The 23681-nt window shown below is 46.6% G+C and overlaps 1 protein-coding gene and 1 long non-coding RNA gene across 4 annotated transcripts in view; one reads left to right on the top strand and one right to left on the bottom strand.

The window, feature by feature from the left end:
- The window catches only part of LOC143823130 (uncharacterized), a 39096-nt gene that overhangs the window by 696 nt on the left and 14719 nt on the right, over positions 1 to 23681 (top strand). The window lies entirely within an intron of this gene.
- Positions 2940 to 23681, bottom strand: part of SCARF2 (scavenger receptor class F member 2) — a 51127-nt gene continuing 30385 nt past the window's right edge. For 2 of the 3 annotated variants that reach the window (XM_077309098.1, XM_077309100.1), the window contains 3 exons: positions 22134 to 22252; positions 10022 to 10174; positions 2940 to 5618 (listed from right to left, as the gene is read on the bottom strand). In XM_077309098.1, coding sequence (XP_077165213.1) covers positions 4432 to 5618; positions 10022 to 10174; positions 22134 to 22252 — 1459 coding nt within the window. In that variant the 3' untranslated portion in view covers positions 2940 to 4431. The remainder of the gene's footprint in view (positions 5619 to 10021; positions 10175 to 22133; positions 22253 to 23681) is intronic. The other variant, XM_077309099.1, reaches the window with a different exon arrangement.

Below are 23681 nucleotides of genomic sequence, written 5' to 3'. Positions count from 1 at the left end.
GGATCGTGTCAAAGTTAAGCCCCCTCAACCCCCCCCCCCGGTGTTTTTTAAAGGGGGACCCCCGAAATTTGCTCCAGGGAACTCCCAGCGGCCTGCCTGTTAAGTATTAGGAAGAGAGTGAAAGCACGCGCGTTCTCTCTGCCCCACAAGCAATTTTGGGATCCCGGGCAGAACAGTTGGGGGTTAAGCCTAGCCCGTGGTAGAATATAGTTCAGTGGGACTCACAAGGAGGGAATGCACAGGCTTAGCTCCTAGTCGCTCCGCTAGGATTGTAAGCATTCACGCCCCGAGAGGTCATGGATTTTTAAAAATCAAACGAGGTTTTAGGGCTCCCAAATTAGTGGGTGACTTTGTCTGTCTGTCTACCGTCCTCCCCTGAGGCTTAGGGTGGTATTGTCATCATTGATATTGTGGTGGACAGTATCGCAACGATGAACTTTTAAACAAATGCAGACTAGAAGGAAACGCACTTTGTGCAGAAGATGGAATTACAGCCCCGTGCGTTTTGGTATTTTGTGCAGCGTAACTTTAAAGCACATTAATACAAAGGGTCTTATTTGGGTATGAATATGCTGAGGTTTGCAACTTTTATTTTGATTCCGCAGCCTGTCTTCCATTAGACTTTTGGCATGGCCCTTTGGAGCCATGTTAATTTTGGATACCTGCAGATAGATTTGAAAAGAAATGCCTATCCATCTGGGTATTTTCTTTTTTAAATTAACTTATAAATATCATAAATGGATTGGGCATGTTTAAAAATGTGTTATGTGTAAATTAGCAAGCGTGTGGAGTTGGAGCCCTTTTTAGGAAAGCTGCTCTCCTGTGTTTTAGTTTTAAAACCACCCACATTGAGGATGAGAAAAATACTAGCATAATATGTATATCAGATTCTGAACAATAGCCTTATTGTGAGGATTTTAAAAACTGCACAAGGGGGCCATCTTCTGAGAAGTGGGATTATCCTACAGACCTAGGTTCAGGTTTGCATAAGAATTCAATAATTTAAAACAAAAGCAGTGAAGGGAATAGAAAAAATAGAAAAAAAACAAACTTCAGGGGAAATGTTTGCGTATAACTTCCTGATGGATTGTGTTAAAAATGCTACATTAAAAAACATTTTGAGTAAAAATGCCACAGCCATTTTTCTCCATTACTGGTCTTCATATTAACAGTGAATACATTTTTACAAGAGTGAACAAGTGCAGTTTAAGATGGAGGAGGATCTCTGTTCCTTTAAGCAGGCAGCACTTTCATTGTTAGCACTATCAAGTGCTAGCAGCTTCCCTTGTGTCATTGTTACTACTTGCAAGGATTCTTGGGGTCAGAAGTGCTGCTGCTTCATCAGTTCCACTATTAGCTGGCTGCCCAATGGGGAGGTGGGTTGTGGGGCAAGCAAAGTAGAAGGGAACCACATTGCTGCTACATCCTGTACAGAAGATGTGCAGAGAGGCCAAGCCATTAGCTGAGACAGATCACATGGCTCATAATGAAATCCAGATGCTACTGAAGTGATGACATTGGGCTGTGATTTGTGCTCCTTGGTGCAGACTAAACAGGCAAAAAGAAGAGAAATTTTGGACTAAGACTTGCCAGAGCCAGCTGTGCACAGACCCAAATAGAAATCAGGTAGTGGTCTATACTCGCTCACTGACAGAATGTGCACATCTTTTCCCCGTTTGCCTTTTTAAAAACATCATAGTCCTGGCTGGTAGGCAGAAGGCATGAAATAACTCAGAAGATTGTGTTCCTTTACCCACAGGGCTGGACCATTAGACATGACTTAATTCCTTCAGCGTTGTTTAAAAGTTTTTAGTGCAGCCCTAAAGAGAATTGCACCCTTCTAAATCCTTTTAAGCTTATGGGTTTAAAAGGGTGTAGCATTGATCAACACTGCACTATTTGAAACCTTAATAAATAGGCATTCAGAAGCAGCCGTTCAACAGGGCACAGCCAAGCAGCAGATGCACAGTCCCACTGAAGAATCTGACACAAGCCATAAAGGCATTCTTGTGGGAGATGCACCAAAGTAGCTGTGTGCCTCCTATGCACTTCCACAGGGCAGGCACATAACATCTCTCAAAACTAACCTCTGCTGAAGTCTTCATCTCAAACTCTTTGCCCTACCTGCAAAGGGAAAAAAATCCAACTTCATTTTCTTCTTTCACAATAGTTTCCAAAGACTTCCCCCCCCCTTTTCAAATGTAGCAATTAGGGTTACTTTTTGGATGGGGGCAGGGGAGAAATGAGCTCTTTGATCCTTTCCTGCCATTTCCAGCTAAAAAAAGCCACCCACTTCTATCGGGGGGAAATTTACCAACAGGAAAAACAAACCATTTTTTTGGGATGTTCTCCCCAGAAGAAAAATAATAGAGGAAGAAAGGGTTAAAGAGGCAACCCCCTTCTGCCCCTGGAAAAAGCCACCCCAGGTGCAAGGGGAAAAAAAAGGGTTTGGAATTGGAAAATATACTTTTCATTTGAACATTAACCTACGTATCTCTAATCATATTGACTCATATTCTTATGCTCTTTGTCTTGTATTTTTCCCATCTCCTCCATCCATTGCCTCTTCTTTCAAGAGTAAGGGTTTTTTTTAATATTGTGGAAAGTATTTGTGTATATTGATAGTGCATCATAAATAATGAATAAAGTACCAGGGTGCCATCTGAAGTTTCTGCCTCAGGCAGCAAAACATGCTGGGCCAGTCGCAGTGCCTCCACAGAGATTGGGTGGCTTGTATAAGTGTTGTGAGTATTGACAAGAAAGGCCGATCTGTAGGGACTGGCAAGATAATCTTGAAGGACTATCAGGGACATTTTGAACTGAAGATTGCAGGTCACAAAGAGCAACACCTCTCCCTGAGGGCTTCCCAACGCCAGAACCACTGTGTTTGGTGGAATCAGCAAAGAGCAAGCAGAGTCATAGAGAACACTCACCAAGAGTCAAAAATACATTTTTTTAATTGAAGCTTTCGATGGAGATGCTAGATTTGCGTACCAAACTGTCAAGACACATGGCTTTCAAGGTGGCCTCGGTGTTGCTGCCCAAAGGGGCATCCGTCGAAGCCAGCTCGAGGCAGCACGGCTGCACGGGAGGACGGTGCCCAAATTACCACTGGGGAAGGCTATGGGGCACACAAGTCCAATGAGGTCTGGACGGCTATACATGGCCAGCATCCGAGGCCCATTACGAGGCCCACACACGTTGCCAGCAACGAAGAAAAGATAATTTCTGCCTCAAACCCCTTGGAGCATTTACCTTAGCCTTTTGACTAGAGTTACAGGCTGAATCTGCACGGAGCTTTTATTCCAGTCCCAGGTCGATTAAATCCCTGCTGTCTACACTGAATGCAATTAACATTTTGATTTTGTCTGATTTAAAATTTTCACCCGCAACAAGCATGATTGATCTGGAGTGACCCTACCTTTCCCCCCACGATATCCTGGAGTGGATATAACCTTTGATATTTGAAGAAATCGGCATGAGTAAGCGTGTGGCTGTCTGCTTTCCCCAAAACAACTTGTTGCTGCCTCGTGGCTCCAATGCTGTAACAAGGCAGTCTGTCTCTGACTGGCTGGGCGCCAGTTCAAAGAATTCCTAGTTCCTGATTGCAAGATTTTTTTTTGAAGGTTTAAGGTGACTGTGCTCCAGAATCCACACTTCTCGCAGCAGAGATTTGCCTCATTCTGTGAAAGGCTGCTGCTTTCTTGTTTCCACTTGTCTTGACTCCCCCCTCGAACACCTGCCCCCCCCCACGCTCGCTTGCCCACCCACTTGCAGATTCAGCCTCTGTGAGGTAGGAGAGGCTGAGAGATCAACATGAGAGTCAATTCTCTTAATTCTGGAGGATGAAATCAGGAGTCCTCATCTCCACTTTTCTCTCCCCCGCCCGCTCACAGCCTCGTGCAGTTGGATTTCTGTTTCAGGCCGGTGGTGGTGGAAGCACAAGGACTTGGGTTCAAATCGATCTGAATTCAACAGGATCAAAAGCAGGGGGGGGGGAAGCTCTGTGCAGATTCAACCACAGAAAGCCGGCTAATCCATACTGCAGATTATAACAACTCAGGCAATCTTAGGGAGTGAAGCATGGGTATGCAGTTATAATACTTTTACAAATATGACGCAACCTCCCTTGCTAACCCCTCCCTTTCCCCTCCCCTCCCCACTCCCCTTCCCACCCCAGGCGCCAGCGCTTCCCCACAAAGTCCCTTTCCCACGGAACAAAAGGGAGAATAAAATCAGAAGTGCTTTGGGCCCACCGCTGGGAGAAGAGGACCTCCCAATGGCACTGGGAGTGTTCTCCAGGAGTGTTCCTCAGGAGTGTTCTCCAGAGCCTTGTCTTCCCCCAAGACAGATTTTGCCCCTGCTTCCCCATTTCCACTGACCACTTCCTCTTCTGTGGGCTTCTAGCAGGCCACGGAAGATGGCCTCCATTTATTGGACAGTCTGAGGTGGTGTCATGGTTGTTTTGGGCTGGTCTGAGACAGCTTCTCTACTCTTCTTTCTGGGTGGCTTTTTAATGGGAGTTTTCTTGACCACGGGATCACTGGTGAGCGCTGGCTCTTGGTTGCTGCCAGAGCTATGCTTCTCCACCTTTTTGGGCTCTCCGGCTGGGGCCTCTGAAATGGGGCTGATTAATTTCTGCAGGTTTGGTGAAGTCGGCAGCACAGGCTTACTGGACTTCTGGCTGCTGGTGGCCATGGAGCGCTTTGCCTTCTGCGGAGGAGTGGGTTTCTCCCTCTGAGCTGGCAGAGGGCTCACCCCATTCTGCCTTGCACTGCTGTCACCTCTGTTAAGGCTTTGAGTCTTTTCTTTCAACTGTGCAGCCAGCAGTGTGGCTGCTTCTGAAGACAAGTGAGGGTGGATGACTTCAGAGCGAAGTTTGCTGTGATTAGGGCTCTTCGGGGCATCCCCTCCTTTCCGGTCTAGGGGATGGCTCCCTATCTTTTTGATCACATTCTGGATGGCCCCATTTATATTCTCCATTTGCTCTGTGCTCGTCTTGTGACGCTGCTTGGGCCTGGATGGTGACTGCGGGTCTCCAGAGGCTGGGATGGCTTTGCCTTCGGGGGAGCACAGGTCTTTTGGGTGCTTTGGAGCTTTCTCCTTGCTCCTTGCGGGGGCCTTTTCTTCTGGCTTGGTGTGAACTCCTGCTGATGTCTCGCTGGGGCTCCGCTTCCTCTTGGCCAGCCCCTGCTTCTGTTCTGACGGATCCGGCATGCCAATGGCAGGTAAGGAGTTGGACTGGTTTGAGTTGTACTTGCTGTGGATCCATGAGACTTTGGGCTTTGTCGAGGGATCTGGAGGAGGAGGCTTGGCTCTCTCTGGGGATGGAGGCTTGGGACTCTTGTTTCCCATGGCATTGTCATCTTCATCCCTGGACTGCTTGGAGAGGCGGGCAATCCTGGCATAGAGAGCTCCGCTGGCTGATCCAGAGCCACAGGATGAGCGCTCACTGTCAGAGGATTTGAGCAAGGGCATCTCGCTGCTGTCTGCTTGGAGAGAGCTGCTCTCTTTTAAGACGGTGTACTCCCCGGCTTCCTCTTCACTGATTGTTGGCGCCATCTTCTCTACTGGATTGCATGGGGCTGAAACTCTGTCTTTGCTGTCACTCATGCTCTCTGGAGAGGGAAAGAAGATGGGCTTGTTATGTTGTAAGAGCAGGATGACATTTCCGACTCTCTTGATAGCGATAAACAAAGCTGAGCATTAGAGGCGGACTATAGGCATCTCTTTCTCCTGCCCAGAGTATGGTAAGCTCTTGGGCTCACCTGACTCTATGACAGAAGGAATAAGAAGACTCTGGGCTCTTGCATTCTGTTTGCTTGGATGCCACCCACAGGGATCTTCTGGACACTTTGCATCATGAATAATGACATTGTATAGTGATACAACGCTTCAAAGAGTGTGAAGCGCTTCATTTATATTATCTAGAGTAATTCTCAAAACAACTCTGATATATGCTTACACACACACACACGAAAGGCTGTGTTTATGGGGAAATGCAAAATGTAATGCTGGATAGACAGAAAGATATGATTAGCTAGAAAGATATGCTTAATAATCTCAAATATGGAGGTCCTGTGGCTGGGCAGGAAGGGCTCAAGCGAGGAAGCGTGCCTACCCATCCTGGATGGAGTGCAGCTGTCAGTGGCCCACTTCGCCAGGAACCTGGGTGTGGTTTTTGATGCTTCCCTCTCAATGGAGGCTCAGATTGTGGCGGTAGCACGGCTTGCATTCTACTACCTTCGCCAAGCCAAACCACTAGTGCCCCATTTGGCCCCGGAACACCTAGCCACAGTGATCCACATGACAGTCACCTCTAAACTGGACTTCTGCAACTCACTCTATGCAGGCCTGCCCTTGACTTTGATCCGGAAACTCCAACTGATCCAGAACACAGCTGCCAGGGTCCTCAGAGCAATGCCTTGGAGGTCCCACATTCAGCCCATCCCTCAAGACCTATGCTGGCTTCTGGTTGAATTCTGGGTCAGACTTAAGGTTCTGGTTATCACCTTTAAGGCCACATGCAGTGGGCCCAGTGTACTTGAGGGATTGCCTCTTTGCTTACACCCCCCAAGGAGCCTTATGATCCGGCACTTCTAACTTTCTGGTGATCCCTGTCCCCAGAGAAGCTCGCTTGACCTCAACCAGGGCCAGAGCTTTCTCCATCTTGGTTCCCACCTGGTGGAACGAGCTCCCAGAGGAGATCATGGCCCTGACGGAACTTGACCTGTAAGGTCCTTGCAAAGGGGATTTGTCTCTGTGCATGTTTTTGTTACTCTGTAAAGTGCCATGTACAAAGTCGGCAGAAAATTAACAAGGAGAAGAAATTAAAATTATCTCATGGGAAGGATAATCAGAAAGCATTCAGATATTGCTTGCATGTGTGACCAGGTGCTTTTGTTTAAAAAACTTAACTTCTCAGTGCTGCAGACACTAGATCCTACAGAGTCATGGAAAATCAGCAGCATGCAACTATACTTTCTTGGTTGTTGGAGCGATTTTTAAGTCAACATGGTCGGCAGCTAGTCTTCCTAGATCTAGGCCAGTGAGTTGAGATTGAAGGGTTCTAGTGTCACACCTAAATCCCCAGGGTGGCTTTTATGGCATCTTCTCCATGCTTCTCATTCTCGGTTTACAATGAGTGGGCCTAGGCAGCACCTCTGGAAGGTGGACAGATTTGGTCCAAGGATCTTTTGCTGCTGATTCCAGACTGTACAGAGTAGGAGGTGGCAATACAGCAATGTGTTGATGTGAATTTGTATAAAGTTTGGCAGGTGGGGTTGGCTTGCTTTTTTGTTTGCTTCCACCTGTACAAACAACACACCGGAGTTACAGGAGTTAACTTCCACTGGTGAGAAACTCAGTGTATTATGGGGTGGCTCCTCCCCTCCCTCAAAACCGCACTTGAAAAGTCGTGCCTGTGTGGCCTTAGAATTCTTCAGTCATTACAGGGCTGTTTTGTGAAGGCCTGTTGTTTGCTACAGAAGGTTTGTGGTGGAATTGGGCTTGTGCCAAACATTCCTTAGCCCTGTAATGAGTGCCAAAATGAGAGAAGAGGAAAAGTAAGCATTTCTCAGCTCAACTGCTGGGACAGCAATTTACCACATGGCTGCAATCAGAGCGCAAAATGGAAACTCCAGCTTCCAAGACAGCAACCGCCAGTACATCGAACCCATTCCTGACAACTCTAGCTTTGCGTTTACAAAAAAAAAAAAAAAAATGATGGAGGAGGCAGGGCTCTAGCTCCTAGTACAACAAGGGAAACTTTAAACAACAATTGCAGCACCAGTTTCCCTATAGGAAGGGATTGGAAGGATTCCTTTCTGCCTACAAGGAAAGAAAAGACATATTTCAAAGAGATGCATGGAGAGATCCTGGCAATTTGAAGACCTGTTTCAATGTAATAAATTTTACAAGACTGGTGATTGGTCAACTGAAGATATTTAATTGTCCTACAGCCCTAATGTTAAGAATGAAAATGGGATTCCAACTACTACAAAATCATCTGTCCAATCAAAAGCTCTTGTACAATGGGGCAAACCATTTTTTAAAAAAAGAATTTTGTATTTACTATAGAGACATCCAAAGAGCTGTAAGAGCATGTGGTTGGCAAGCTCTGGCAACCTGGATGCAAGCTTGATGCTAATGGTTCAGCAGAGAGTCTGGCCAAAAGGAGCCAGAAGGGAGCCAACATGTGAGCCTCTCTGCCTTCAGTGAACAAGGCGATATTCTGACTGAATCAGATATCAAGCTACATGATATGTTTTGGGTTCTCAAAACAAGCTCACTTTCCCTGCAGCCACACACAAATGGGTGGGGGCGGGTGGAAGGGGAGGGATCATTGTGAAGACTGGTTGGAAACCAACTCAGCTGCGGACAGCCAGTTGCGGGGAGGGGTCTCCTGTCTTCCCACCCACTGTTGTTTTACAAAGCAGACACAGAAAAGGCTATTTGCTTTAGTTCAGGGCTCCATGTGCACAGCATACTCTACACACAGCTTCAAAGTTGTGCAAATATCTCCCCTTTGGGGCTGTTTCAGCTCGGGAATATGGTGAAGGGGGAAGGCCTCTCCTCCCCCACCAATACTGCAATTCCTGCCAATTTTAAAAATGATATTCCTTGTGGCTGCTGTGTGGCTGTGGGGAAAGGGACCCAACTCACCAAAAGCCATATTGTGTTGTTTGGATTAGAGCCAGTCCCTTTATGGGGCCAGATGGGACTGGCTTCTAGTATCAGCCTTAGTACACTTTCTAGCCAGCGTCAATAGTTGTGTTGCAGTGCAACAGAGACAGGCAAATAGCCGCCTCTGCTTGCCGGCTGTCCACATTGGTCCTGCAAGTCACTGATTAGAAATCCCTGATTGTTTACCCTCTAAGCTGGACACCTCTTGAATGAAAGTCCTATGAATTATATGGAGAAAAGGGAAATCATAATATGTAAGTGTATCAATCGATAAGTTTAAATATTTAACATCATCAACACTATCACCATTATGGCTAAAGCATCAGTTTCGTGTCCAGGGAAATTCATGTGACCAGACGGATCTGCAAACAATTAAGTCCCCAGGATTCATCGCACATCTGCCAAGAAGCATTGAGTGGTCTTAGGTGAGCCACTGTTCTCTCAGCCTGTTTAGCAACTCTCTCAGCCCATATAGTAACTCTGCTGAACTTAGCAGCGTTCTTTTTAAGATTACGCCATTAAGGTATGAACCCTTTCAACACTCTTGAAATACAGTATAAACGCTGAGCGTTATTATATAATTACTTTATTTTTTATAGCTGAGGTTCCTATATAAAAAGGCTGTTTTCTTTCCCTCTGGCTAACTAGGCTAGTTCATTTGCAGGGTGTTCCCACCACATTCTATTATCATATAATTAATTTTAAATTTACAAGAAGTGGCATAAATATGAGGTACTGTTATTAGTATGTATGTGGCAAATTTGCTGACCTTGTGAATATTCTAGCTTGTGTCAAGACGGCAGTTCACCATTTTTGTCAGATGCACCAAGATAGGACTCTGACCTGAGTGGTGTAACCACACCTAATTTTCTCAAAAACAAAACAACTTCCTGCACCAAATTTTAAAAAGTTAGCTCATATCCAGTTCACGACAAAACTACTGGGATGGTTTACAGTTTTTCTTAAACCTGCAGGAAATTGACTCTCATATCCCAACACAGATCTGTGCAGATAAAAGGAAACGCACAATGTGGTCTGCAGAAGGTGGTTCTGGTGCGATTTTAGAGCACATTCATACTGCAGCCGTGTGGAGTTACACTAAATGCTATTCCCTCTCCCCAGGAGAACCCTGAGAATCACAGTTCTGCAAGAGAGAATACGGGTCGTAACAAAATTTTTAGTACTCGCCAATACCTAATAAAGTACTTCAGAACAAACTGTGGCTAATTGGTGTAACAGCAATTACAGTTTGCAGTGCAGGTGTGTCCTTGGGGAAAGAAAAGTCCAGACTGAAACTCAGTAAGGCTCACCCAATCCTTGGTCAGTGATTACCCACCTTCGTGCGGTACGCAGTATACGGGTCCCTCATCAGTGGTGTCAAAGGAAGAGAAAGAGCCCTGAGAAGACCATGAAGGCGATGGCTGCTCTACCACAGATGGGGGTTCAATGAAGCTGCAGTTCATTGTGTTCTCCAAGTCATGGTGAGCCACTGCAAGACACAAAGAGGGCCTCCGTTTACTGGTGTGATTCCAACCAGAGTCACCATTTTCCGTTTCTGTAAGAGCAGCCCTGGTGGGTCAGCTCAAGAGTCAATGTCCTGTTTCTACTGGTAACTGGCCAAATGCCTCCAGGAAGCTTATGACATAGGACAGGAAGGCAAATGCCCTACCCTTCATGTTCGACCAAGCATCTGGTACTCAGTTATACTGACTCTGAACAGGAATAGCCCTCTATTTTACTTAAAGCTCTTCACCCTAATAGCTTACAGCACATCTTGTGGCAATGGATTTGATAATTTAATTGCACAATGTGTGGAGAAGTACTATTTCCCCCATCTGACTCTAGTTATAGTCATTTTCATTGCATGACATTGAAGTCTGTTGTAATGGAGGGGAAATTATCTCACTGTCCTCTTTCCCAAATACCATCCATAATTTTGTAAACCTCTATTATGTTTCATCTTAGGTCTAAACCACATATAGTAAAAAGAAAAGAAGAAGAGGAAGAAGAGTTGGTTCTTGTATGCCGCTTTTCTCTACCCGAAGGAGGCTCAAAGCGGCTTACAGTCGCCTTCCCTTTCTTCTCCCCACAACAGACACCCTGTGAGGTGGGTGAGGCTGAGAGAGCCCTGATATCACTGCTCGGTCAGAACAGTTTTATCAGCACTGTGGCGAGCCCAAAGTCACAGTCACTAGCTGGTTGCATGTGGTGGAGGAGTGCAGAATCGAACCTGGCGTGCCCGATTAGAAGTCCGCACTCCTAACCACTACACCAAACTGGCTCTCAGGAGAACCAGGAGAAGAGCACTGGAGAAGGGAGGGGTATGGTTCTCCCACCAAAGGGATGAAGATAAGCTGGTACAGGTCAAACAGAGCTCTGTTAAAATGATGTAGAGAGCACCAGTGTGCTGTAGTGGTTAAGAACAGTGGACTCTAATCTCGAGAACCATGTTTGATTCCTTATTCTTCCACATGAAGCCTGCTGGGTGACCTTGGACCAGTCACAGTTCCCTTGGCACTCTCTCACCCCACCTACCTCACAAGGTGCCTGTTATGGAGAGAGGAAGGGAAGGTAATCGTAAGCTGCTTTCAGACTCCCTACAATAGAGATAAGCGGGGTATAAAAAACCCACTCTTCTTCTTTTAAAGAACCAGCCCAAGTGCTACTTCTCATCCTTGACTTTGAGCTCCTTAAGAAAGTAAGATGTTTAAATTACTTTCACTTTGCCCCATGATGCCCTCAACTGGAAACGCGCTCCCGTTTTTGAATTGTATTAAGCTTCAGGGAGAACATAAGAGACACAACCCACTACACCAATCTAACCAAGTCTTACAAACACCTATGAAAATGATTGGCTCGTGTGGCCATTCACACTAATACCATGCTGGGGTAGGGGAAGACAAATTCTCCAAATTTAGGAAAACCTCCCTCCCTTATACATCTGAAACAATTCTTCCTTGCCAGAAGCAGATAGCTCCCTGAGTCTTGTACCACTAACTGAAATTGGTTTATGGCAATCATCTCCCAGCATGCATACACATTAATTTTATCCACCATCCCATGTGGTCAAGAACTCCCTATGCCTATCGGAACAGGAGTGAAATTAGGATGAGTGTACACACTCCAACCATTTCAAAATACCTTCACTTCTTGGGAGAGGATTGGCAGAGGGGCAGCTAAATTTGACTCTAAAGTCATTCGATATTACTGGGATTATAAGAAAGCCTACTAAATACGACACCAGTTAGAGCCAGAGAATGGAGGGTTTGGGACGTTTCCCCACTGTATGGCTCATGCTAGTGATCAAAAGGAAATCTGGGCTCCTTGCAACAGATCCATTTAGGGCTTTATGAGGTCACAAAACTCCCCCCCCCCACCCCTGCCAACAGGCTGTCATAGATCTGGATTCTGAGAATGGTCCACACTAAAATTCAAAGGGACACCCCTCCCGGCAAACTCCAGAACATCATTTCTTCTGACAGCAGAGGGAGCCCCAACCTTACAGGCTGTGAGATCATCTCAAGAGCTCCTGGTTTTGACTTCTTTGGCAGGGATCCGGCCAGTCTGGATGGGGAGGACAGCCAGGTGTGATTGCAAGAGCAGAAGGCAAGAGCCGAAAATGTAGCTGGAGCAGATAGGAAATGGGGCATGGAAAAACCTGGGGGCAAGAGACAGATATTAAGTATGGGATGAATGGGGCAGTAAACAAGGCAGGCAGGAGAGTGTCAGGAACCTAGCCAGCATGGTCTAATTGACAGCTGTTAGATCCAGGTTGGGGAGGCCCAAGTTCAAAGCCCTGCTCACCTATGAAGCCCACTGGGTGACCTTCATCCAGCTGCTAGTCCCTCAGGCCAGGGGTGAGTATAAAATGGGAGAACCTCAAAAATATGTAGAGATCCTTGGAAGAGAGGCAGGAGTCAAATAAGCTTGCAGTAAGAGCTTTTTAAAAATCTAGGTATACAGGTGTTTATCATCAAATAATAAATAAAACATTAGATAAAGCTAGTTATTGCTTCTCAAAACACATAGCTCAAAGCTTTTCTCTCCTATTTTAAAAATACTTAAAAAATAAACTCCAGTATGCTATGCATTTATAACACTTTTAGCTTGTCACGGTTTTTCTCAAAGAATCATGGGAATTATAGTTTGGAGAGGGCGCTGAATTCTAGCTATTCCCAGTACTTCCCTTAGGGCAAAATTACATGTCTGCTGGTTAATATGAATGTAGAGGTGGAAACTGGGTGGGGTAGCCAATCAGGCAGAGTGGTAGGAGATTGCCAACTCTCTGCAGATGTCTCCTGTCCCCAGCTGTTTTTCCCAGCTGCAGCCAGACTTCTTTTTGCTTTGGAGCCCAACCAGAGAATTCTTTTTTAAATCAGCTATGTTTGTACAGTGGAGATTCTCCTTTGCAATTGCATGTTGCACCCTGCTTCCACATTAGCATGGCAAGGCCAAGATAACTGCAGTTTCCACGGGAAGAAGGAATTGATATCTCAAGCAGTTTATAGTATTGTTGTTGTTAGTTGCAAAGTCGTGTCCGACCCATCGCGACCCCATGCACAATGATCCTCCAGGCCTTCCTTTCCTCTACCGTTCCCCGGAGTCCATTTAAGCTCGCAACGACTGCTTCAGTGACTCCATCCAGCCACCTCATTCTCTGTCGTCCCCTTCTTCCTTTGCCCTCGATCACTCCCAGCATTAGGCTCTTCTCCAGGGAGTCCTTCCTTCTCATGAGGTGGTCAAAGTATTTGAGTTTCATCTTCAGGATCTGGCCTTCTAAGGAGCAGGCAGGGCTGATCTCCTCTAGGACTGACTGGTTTGTTTGCCTTGCAGTCCAAGGGAATTGCAAGAGTCTTCTCCAGCACCAGAGTTCAAAAGCCTCAATTCTTTGATGCTTGGCCTTCCTTATGGTCCAACTTATGGTTATAGTCTAGAGAAACTTCCCAGTGTTCCCAGAGGCAGATCCTTCATACAGATGGACACATAGAGTGCCTTATACTGAATCACACCATTGGTCCATCAGGGGCTACTCAAACTGGCAGCAGCACCGGGGTCTCAGAGCTCTTTCACCATCACCTATCACTTCATCCTTTTAATGGGAGACACTAAGGATTGAAGCTGGCACCTTCTGCATGCCAAGCAGATGTTCTGCTACTGAGCCACAGCCCCACCTCTGAACACAATCCTAGGAAATAACCTGATCATCTGTCATCCGGCCAGCAAGGATTCTCCAGGATAAAATGGCTGCTTGGAGAGCCAGCTTGGTGTCATGGATAAGAGTGGCAGTCTCTAATCTGGGTTTGATTCCCCATTCCTCCACATGCAGCCAGCTGGGTGACCTTGGGCTAGTCACAGTCCTGTTAGAGCTGTTCTCAGAGAGCAGTTCTTTCAGAGCTCTCTCAGCCCCACCTACCTCACAAGGTGTGTGTTGTGGGGAGAGGAAAAGAAGGCAATGGTAAGTTGCTTTGAGACTTCTTTGGGTAGTGAAGAGCAGGGAATAAAAAATGACTCTTCTCTTACAGGAGGAAGGAAGCATGACAGGTTCCCAGGAACAGGCTGAGCAGCCTTCCTTCCTTGCATCAGTCAAGCAGTGGGCAGAGGGATGATCTTAAAGTCATCTAACATGTTTTGAAAATGAACTCAGGTCAGCAATGTTTGTCTGTCGATACAGATGATAGCTGAAATGACACTTGAGGGGGGTCAGCTAAATTCTTTGCAGCATTTAACCAAGCAAGTGGGTGTTTAAACCTCCTCTTGGTGTTGTTTTACTGACCAAAACTCCCTTAGCAGCTGTGTACCCCTGGTGGGGGTGAAGAAATCGATATTTTCTGTTATGAGGCAAATTGAAAAGGGGATTCGGACTGAGAAAAAGGTAAACCAGCTCTCCTCCCTGCTGCTCAAATGAAGGCAGCGGACTTCCAGTTTTTAAAAAGAACCACCGTGAGATCCAATGTGGAGGATCAGCAGGCTAACGCTTAACTTGGTCTTGGGCTGCCACAAAATGCTCTGCGGAGGGCACCTGGGCCCTGTGATTTGGCAGGCCAGGGACGAGAAGACCCTGAACAGGAGGGCTTCTGTGCAGAGGGACTCCTCAGGGATCCAACCCTTCCTGTAGCTGCTCCACACTCAGACATCTGGTTCTGGCTGACTCGCTGCCAAATAAATCACGCTGAGCGCTGCGGCTGTGAGAAAGCTGTGCCACTTCCTGTGGGCCTCTCGCTGCTTTCCCCCTCCTTCCCGGAGCCATGGTCCCTGCTCCACACTGTGAAGGGCCTGCCTTGTGGGCCTGCTCCAGCCGGACAGGCCTCGGCCTCCGTGTCCGAAAAGAAGTTAAAGCCAAAACACTGGGCAGGAATAAGGAACAGCAACATCCATACTCCTACATTCTGCCCTGAAGTTCATCTGGCTTGTAGGATGTAAGCCATTTTGGATTGCAAAAACAGAGCCCTGCAGCAGAAGGAGGTTCCCAGGAAATCACACAGAATATGGTTTTCATTCTCCAGTATTTCATGAGCGGGGAAACAGGAACTCACTCAATAGACTCTTCACAGAGAGCATATTACAAAGCCCATTCTTGCTACCGTGATGGTAAAACATTACAACAGGCAAGCCAATGCTTCATAACCCAGAGGTTCTTAAACTTCTGAGGAGGGACCCCCTTCTAAACTTACTGTAATGCCTCATATCTCTGAAAGGAAGGAGCCAGAGACTTATGTAAAAATAAAATAAAATAAAGGGGTTTTCTTTCCTACCTCGCTTTTCTCTACCTTAGTCTCAAAGTGCCTTACGATTGCCTTCGTTTCTTTTCCTCATGGCAGGCACACTGTGAGGTAGGTGGAGTTGAGAGAGTTCTGAGAGAACTGTGAGTGGTCCAGGGTCATCCAGCAGGCTTCATGTGGAGGAGTGGTAAGGAATCAAACCCAGGTCTCCAAATGAAGAGTCCGCCACTCTTAACCACTGCAACGCTTTGGGAATTCAGAGAACCTTCATAAACTGTCACTGCACTATAGCAATATAGAGATATTTTAGGACTTTCAAACAAAACAAAATTGAAATATCTCATGTTCATGGCAGGGAGGCAGAGAGGGAGTTGTCAGAAGAAGAAGAATAGTTGGTTCTTATATGCTGCTTTTCTTTACCAGAGGAGTCTCAAAGTGGCTTCCAGTCCCCTTCCCTATCCTCTCCCCACAACAGACACCCTGTAAGGGAGGTGAGGCTGAGAGAGCCCTGATATTACTGCTAGGTCAGAATAGATTTAGACTGATCGCAGTCTAATATTTGAAAAGTGGGCTGGAGGTGGGTGGGAGAAATAAAAATGACAAAAATTATGCACAAACAAAAAAACCCATGAAATTAGCTTCCAGAAAAAGATCGTCGTAAAAGTGGTTTCAAAAGAACCAGAAAAAACCCGGGGAATTATATCAAAAAAGAGAAAAAACACGAAGGCACAAAAATGTGTGTGAAATTCCCTGGATAAACCAAAGCAGTCGGGTTCTAGAGCTGACTCCCCATCCCCCCCAAATAAAAATGCAAACAGGCCAAATATTAGCCTTGATAGACCAATGATTTGACTTGGCACAAGACACCTTCACGTGTTCATGCAAGTGTGGAAGGAGGCACGAAGCAGGGAAGCAAGCGGATGCCCAGATTAACTTGCCTGAATGCCCTCCCCCCAAAGCAAGTGCCAGCCTCGTGTAAAGATACCAGGGATGGGGCTGTGCATGGAAATGGGATATTGCAGCATTTCCCAAAGGCAGCAGGAACTAAATGCCCTCTGTTCGGTAACAGGTAGCGTTGCTCTCTTCCCAGATGGATGGAGATGAAGTAGGGCCAGAAAGAGAACTTGCTCAGACAGCTCTCTTCACCCTCACTTTTGCACGAGGCAAAATGGGAGCGGACCACTGTGACCAAACGAGATGAACTGTGAAGGCCATCTGACGGCTCAGACTGTGAGACTGCCACAGCTTGCCTGCAGCTGCCGTTTTGACAGGCACCTCCATCTTGGCTCTTGCAGCTGGATGGGCCCTTTTGTGCTCTGCCGAAGCCAAGGGTAACACGGCTGCTGTTTGCTCCTTCCTGCCCAGAAGAGGAGCCAGCAGAAGCCCATCTCCTTGCTTCCCCATTTCCTGGGGTGGGGGGTGAGCGAGATGTTGCAAAAGTCAAGTCACAAGGATTCCTTCTGGATTAAAAGGAGCTTCCAGTGCTCCCCCTGTACAGAAGGAAAGGCTTCCTCAGCCACTGCATATATAGCAAAAGAGAAAGACTTCTGCCTGTCCAGGAACCTGTCTCCTTGCCACAGAGCCATGGCAGACGAGCAGAAGTGCAGGTAGGGCTCCTGGCATAGGCACACCACACTCTGCCCCAAGGCCAAGTGGAAACAGGACAGGAAAGGGAGGAAGGTGGGGGGGAGTTATTTTTAGCTCCCAGGTGCTTGTACATCACTCACTTCTGCCTGCTGTAAGTGAGAGAAGAAAACAGCTCTCTGTGGGCTCACTTTAAATGCTAAGATTAGAAACATTTGCGGGAGAAGAGTCTATAGGCAGCTTGTTAGCTATATTTATAGATCCTGCTAATATCCCTAACAAAGTGCGCATAGGAAACTCACATCGCTGACTGATTTATTTTTAATGCCATCAAGATGCAACAATATGTCAAGCACATGCACTGCCTCATATATCTGCAAGAATCTAAACGTTTTTACAAACAACCACAAATGGTAAAATCCATTCCGAACAATTCCTTCAACAGTAATGGCTGCGATCTACATTCTGATATGCTCATGCTTCAGAAGTACTTCAAGGCACAACATTAGTAAACATAATGAATAACCTCAGTGCAGGATCCAGGGATGCTATAATACTACCCAACTGAGATCAAAACAGAGGAACAGGTGTGTAAAGTGAAGTGACAGATTAACAACTATCAATCTTTATATGGACATGAGTCAAAGTGCTCTTCTAATAGTTTTGTCCAACTACAAATAAAACAGTAATTGGTAAAAAGTCAATTTCATCTAAGCAAGGGGAATTTGTCTGCCAGCACTATTCAAAAGGAGAAATGGTAGGGAATCTAGATTCTATGATCTGTTAAAACGTCTCTGCCTTTTTATGGTGGGCCTAGAAACATGGATGTTCCAGGAGGATATTGCTAACAGTATCTCTTAATTTGTATGCACATTTGTAGATGACTGGGTGTAAAAAGTACACAAGCTTGATGTATTTTACGCTAGTGTTTCAGTGTATTGATCCTGACCGATTTTCTCAACTGCGAATGCTTTTATGGCCCGCTTTTATGTCTATGATTTGAGCTCTTGATTTTATTGACAGACCGCTCCTTTAAACATTTTTAGTTTTAGTTTTATTGCAAGAGATAAGTTTTGCTAAACTGCTTAAAAATTATTGTGTTTGTGCATTGCTTAAAATGTGTATCTTGTATTTGTTTGCTGGTTCAGGGAGCTTTCAAGGGACGATGTAAGCCATCTAGATGAAATGTTTTTCTTGCTGTTTGTGGAGCTAACACAAATAATACACCAACTCTCTATCCTTACCTTGGTTGCTACTGATATGTTACTATTCCACCTTTCTTCCATCCTCCTCCTCTGACGTGACCCTGTTCTACCTGACTTCAGCAGAGAAGGGACATTATGTGTCTTCCAACCCTGCCCTGTACAGAGGTAATATATCTCTGAAGACCATATGCTGGGCTCCCTTGAGGCATTAGGCCACATCTCTTGAAAAAAAAAACATTGATCTATCAAGGGTGGCCAAACTTCCAGATGTCCCTGGACTACAATTCCCATCAGTCCTTGTCAGCATGATGTTGGCAAAGGCCCGTGGGAATTGTAGTCCATGGACATTTGGAGAGTCACAGCTGGGCCACCCCTGGACTACATGGACCCAAGCCCGACACATCAAGGCAGCTCCTTTTCCTTTTCTAGCAGGCCACTGGCAGCCAACATGTAGGAAACGAGCTCCTCAGACTGAAAACCTACCTAAACATGTCTGTCCAAATGAATTTTTATATGCACACTCATCTCAGTCCTGGTGATCAGAGGGACTGATGGATGTTAATAATGCTGTCAAAGAAGAAGAAGAAGAGAAGAGCTGGTTTTTATACTCTGCTTTTCATTACCCGAAGGAGTGCCGAAGTGACTTACAATCACCTTTCCCCACAGCAGACACCCTGAGAGGTATTTGGGGCTGAGAGAGCTCTATCAGAACTGATCTCCAAGAACAGCTCTAAGAGAACTGTGGAGAGCCCAAGGCCACCCAGCTGGAGGCATGTGGAGGAATGGTGAATCAAACCCAGTTTTCTAGATTAGAGTCCACTGCTCTTAACTACTCAGTAAAGAGACCAGTATCTATATATCTGTGACTCTGGCTGCATTCAGCATATTCCACTACTGTCTGGCATGAAAAGGATCATGTCTGTCAAGGATGCATTTAACCCAAATTAATTTTAAATTAATTTTTTAAAAAGCAAATTGCAAAAAGAGAGCCCAAGATGTATGATGGGAAATATACAAGGTGAGCTCATATCTCTATCATTTACAGTGCTATCCTACGCAGACTCACCCCCTTCTAACTCATTGGCTTCTATGGACTTAGAAGAGTGTAACTGTGGTTAAAAATGGCACCGAAAGCGTGCCGCTGACAGCCTTGAAGGGAGAAGCCCTGGAAATGCACCTCCAAGGGTCACTGCAGGTCCAGCTCAGCCCCTTCTTTGGCCTTCTATGGAGAGCTGCTGATTTCTGCTGACATAAAGGGCCAGGAACCCATATTTTTAACGTCAACAATAAAGAAGAGACCTTGCCTATTCTTGCTGTGATCATAAATGCTTCAGGCCCTGGACTGACTTGTTGCTTCAGATCAGTTTCTTAAAAATAAAGAAGTGGGCAGAGGGTCTCCCAGCAGCTCGAGTCTGAGCTCTCCCCCTCTTTTCACTGCAGTCGTGCAAGGCCTCAGGCCCTCGGCTGGATGAGAAGAAGAACATATGGCGAGGCCGATGCGCCAAGCAAAACAAAGGAGCCCGTGACCAAAGCATTTCATTCCAGTGAAATAACAGCCCCTCTGGCAGTCGAGCGAGGCTTTGCGGCGAGGCCTGCCTTGGAGTGTGTGTGCGCAGACAGGAGAGCACACACTGGCAACAGGGTTAATTAGCTTTCTAACGTCTCGGACCGGGGATGCCACCAAGGGCCTTTTGGGGAGGGAGGAGAGTCGAAGAGGGAGGACAACATCTGACAGCTACCTTAGACGGTCACATCTCGAGTCCCTCTAACCTGGTATGCTCTGCCTGCCTCCCTTCCTCCCCGGTCTCGGTTAGAGCCCTCTTTTGCAGCCAGTCCTGCTACCTTGAAGATGCCAAGGACAGAATGTGGAAATTTGTGCATGCCAAGGAGGTTTGCGCTCTCTCCCTCTCTCCAGGGCATTTTTCACCCTGCCCTTCTTCTCAGGAAGTTAGGGGGAAAGTATATTGTTCCCTCTCCCACATTTGTAACTGTGCAATAACCCTGTAAGGCAGATTAGGATGAGCGATGGTGCCTTGGATCCAGATGACCACTGCCATGGCTGGAAAGGTTTCTGTCCACAGAGCTTAGCTTTCTTGCCTCTTCCCTCTTGCTTCAGCCCCAGGTCACTAAAGGGAGAATTTTGGGTTGAAGCAAAAGGGGCCCCAGAAAATCATGCTCCCACTACAGCTGCACTCTTATTGCAGGCAGGTGATGTCTACTAAAGCCAGGAGAGCTAAACAGAGCCTGTCTATCCCTGAGAACAAGATATTTAGAGAAAGAGCAACAAGGGACAGCCATCATCTTAATGACCTGCTTTTCAGCTTGCCAGGGCCCCCAAACTGGCTGCTGCTGTACTCCATTAGAGGGTCTGATCCATTAGGGGTGATTCTTCCCTCTTAGGCAAAGATTCTTTGTGGTAGGGGAGCTTGTAGGGATGAATGAGGAAACTGAATTTCTCTGCAAGGCCTCAAGTGAAGCTATCCAAACCCCACATTGCACCAGCGGCCTCCTTCCCCACCCGCAGCTCCGTAGGAGAGAGCAGCCTTCTTGCAAACAGAGGCCAAGGGGGGAGCTCTCACCACCCCTGTTTATACAAAACCTCCGACCGGCAGAAAGCGCCAGGAAATGCACATACACAGACCCATTCAGTCGGTGCCCATAGCCCGCTCTGCTTCACAGAAAGAGCCTCTATTCTCAGGGAAGAAAAATCCCTACCCAGTGGGCCTCTGTAAACACGGCCCTTGTTATCGTTTCAGTGGGAAAATGGTTTCTGCCGCGTAAGCCGCAGACTTGCAGGGGCAGCGTGAGACCACTGTGCTCCCCGCTCTACAGAGTGGGAGGCAGTACTCAACACAGCCGAATATACAGCACTCAGGCTGAACGTTTCAATGGTGGGAGAGTCTGGACTCAAGTTCCTAGGAGGGCTGGCCTAGATTTTTGCATATTTAATCCTCTTCCTGCCCTGAGCTTTCAAAGGCAGGATGGAATATAAACCCCACCATAAATAAGTAAAATAAAAGTTGCTGTTTCTTGGGGGGAGGGGGAGGTTCCGTAAAAACCGAACGCTCTGCCTTCCGTGCCTGATCATATTGTTTCCTCCAATCTGTAGCTGCTGCCGAACTTGCCACTGCTCTGAAAATCGACCAACCCCTGGAACACATTATTCAGCAGTTCTGCCATTTTACGAGGCACCGCCTACACCAGGGGTAGTCAAACTGCGGCCCTCCAGATGTCCATGGACTACAATTCCCAGAAGCCCCTGCCAGCGTTCGCTGGCAGGGGCTTCTGGGAATTGTGGTCCATGGACATCTGGAGGGCCGCAGTTTGACTACCCCTGGCCTACACCATTTTATCCAAACAGCAAAGCACCGTCTATCCCTTAAAAGCAAAGGTGACAGACCAGAGATTCACAGGAAGCTGACATGCACGCCCCATCTGGTCCTCTTTCAGTGCTCCTGCAGGCTCACAACACCAGCCCTGCCAGCAGCTCGATGGGCTGTCGTTTTTTTCTCCCCTGCAGGCTTTATTTCTGGGTCTTTATCCACATAGGTCCCAGATGGTAAGCAAATAAGCCTTCTGGGCCTGAGCAGAACTTGCTAATGCAGGGCTCTCGACAGCCCTAAGCCAGACCAAGTCTGTGTTGCCATGATCATAGAATCCTAGAGTTGGAAGGGGCCATACAGGCCATCTAGTCCAACCCCCTGCTCAACGCAGGATTAGCCCAAAGCATCCTAAAGCAATGATCAGAATTCCATTTTTTTAATCTGACTGATAAATTAGCATTCTTTGCACTTTGCCCACTGGTAGCGACAAACATTTTAGCTTTACTGGTATGGGCAGCTATATTCTTATTTTTTTATCACGTTAACTGGGACTGTTGACAAGATGGAACCAAATTTAGGTACCACACTCTGTTCAGCTGATATCAGAAGCACCTTACCGACAACTTTGGGAAGTTTCTGACGCCGAAGAGGAATCCGGGGGAGTTTCATACTGATCTGGCTGAATCTGCCACAAAGACGCCTTGGGCCCTTCTTGTTGACTGGGTCCTGGTTTGTACTGCAGAAGAAGTGTTTGGTTAGACTTCTGGCAAAAGATACAGATTCTGTGACGGGGACTTATGATGAAACACAATCAATGAGATTATGCCACACTCTGTTCCCTTAAAGGTGCTGCTGGACTCAAATTTTGTTGTTCTGCTTTTATGGACCTTGACTATATTCATTCTTTTGCTCTGGCATCTGTCCACCCTCCCCCCCCTTTGTCCCTTCTCCTTGTCTTTGCTCTTCTGAGTCCCCAGGTGTCCCACAATCACCAAATTAAACCCTTCATTCACCAAGTGTGCCTTATCCCTCTTGCTAACTTCCTGCCCACTGGAACTTTGACCACTCTTTGGTTTTATTTGTTAGCATATTTAAAGGCCGTTAATAATTCCCTCTTCATCCTGGCACCCCTTCCATACTCATCTCTACCTTTTGCATGTCTTGCCTACTCTAGCTGACACCATCTCTTACAGTGTAAACTGGAAGGCGGAAGGTTGCCTCTTGTTTTGGGAAAGGAAATCACTACCACACAAGGTGAAAGCAGCTCACCAGAATAACTTGCTCATCACTGAGGGCCAAATGTCTACCCAGGCACATGAGGCTCTGGCAGCACAGCTGAAATCCCCAGTGGGGAAGAAGGCAGCAGCCCCGATTTATGCATGTCAGCCTCTCCCAGGCCCACTGACTCCAGTCCCAAAGATGCTGCTGGCAGAACCACTGGGCTTGACTTGCTCCAAGTGTATTTCATCTAGCAGGACTCTTGTTCCTCCTGCCCCAGGTTTGCTGACACAATTGACATCTTTACTGATAGACATCTCAATTTCCCCCCCAAGGATAAAGAAAAAAGTAGGCTGCATCCAGCAATGTGTCACAAAACACAATGGGGAAAAAATGCCAGGTGATAAGAAATAGGTTTATTTTAACAAGCCCCTATGTGTTTCACCTTGCAGGCTTCAGGGGGCAGGAATCAGAACATACACCTGGTGCTGGAACTATCCACAGCAAATGAGGTCTTTGTGTGTTTTTTCTCCCCAGCGTTGGAAGCAAAGGAATTGCCTACCCCTGGTTTCAATACAGCACTCAGAAAAAAAAAAACAGTGAGCAGGATTGCCATGCTCATGATGTCCATTCTAATGTCATTTTTATCTGCTATGTGTTGTGAGCTTAGTAATGGAAAGGTAGGAGAGAAATCTAACAGAAGATAAATTAGATCCAAGTGGGCAGTCGTGCTGATCTGAAGCAGCAGAACACATTTAGAATCCAGTGGCACCTTTCGGACCAACCAAGTTTTATTCAGGGCATTAGCTTTCGTGTGCACGCACACTTCCTCAAGTACGCTATGGGACAGAATAATGTCCATAAATGACACAATTCCTCCCTGTTGCAAGCAACTTCTTGACACCTAAACCCCAAAGTAAAATCTGCCACCTCCAGTCTTAACCTCT

This window comes from Paroedura picta, chromosome 13 (genome assembly GCF_049243985.1).
Source record: "Paroedura picta isolate Pp20150507F chromosome 13, Ppicta_v3.0, whole genome shotgun sequence".
In the NCBI taxonomy this organism is placed as follows: Eukaryota; Metazoa; Chordata; class Lepidosauria; order Squamata; family Gekkonidae; genus Paroedura; species Paroedura picta.
Note: the sequence above shows the minus strand (reverse complement) of the source record. Positions and strands in the feature narration are given on the sequence as shown.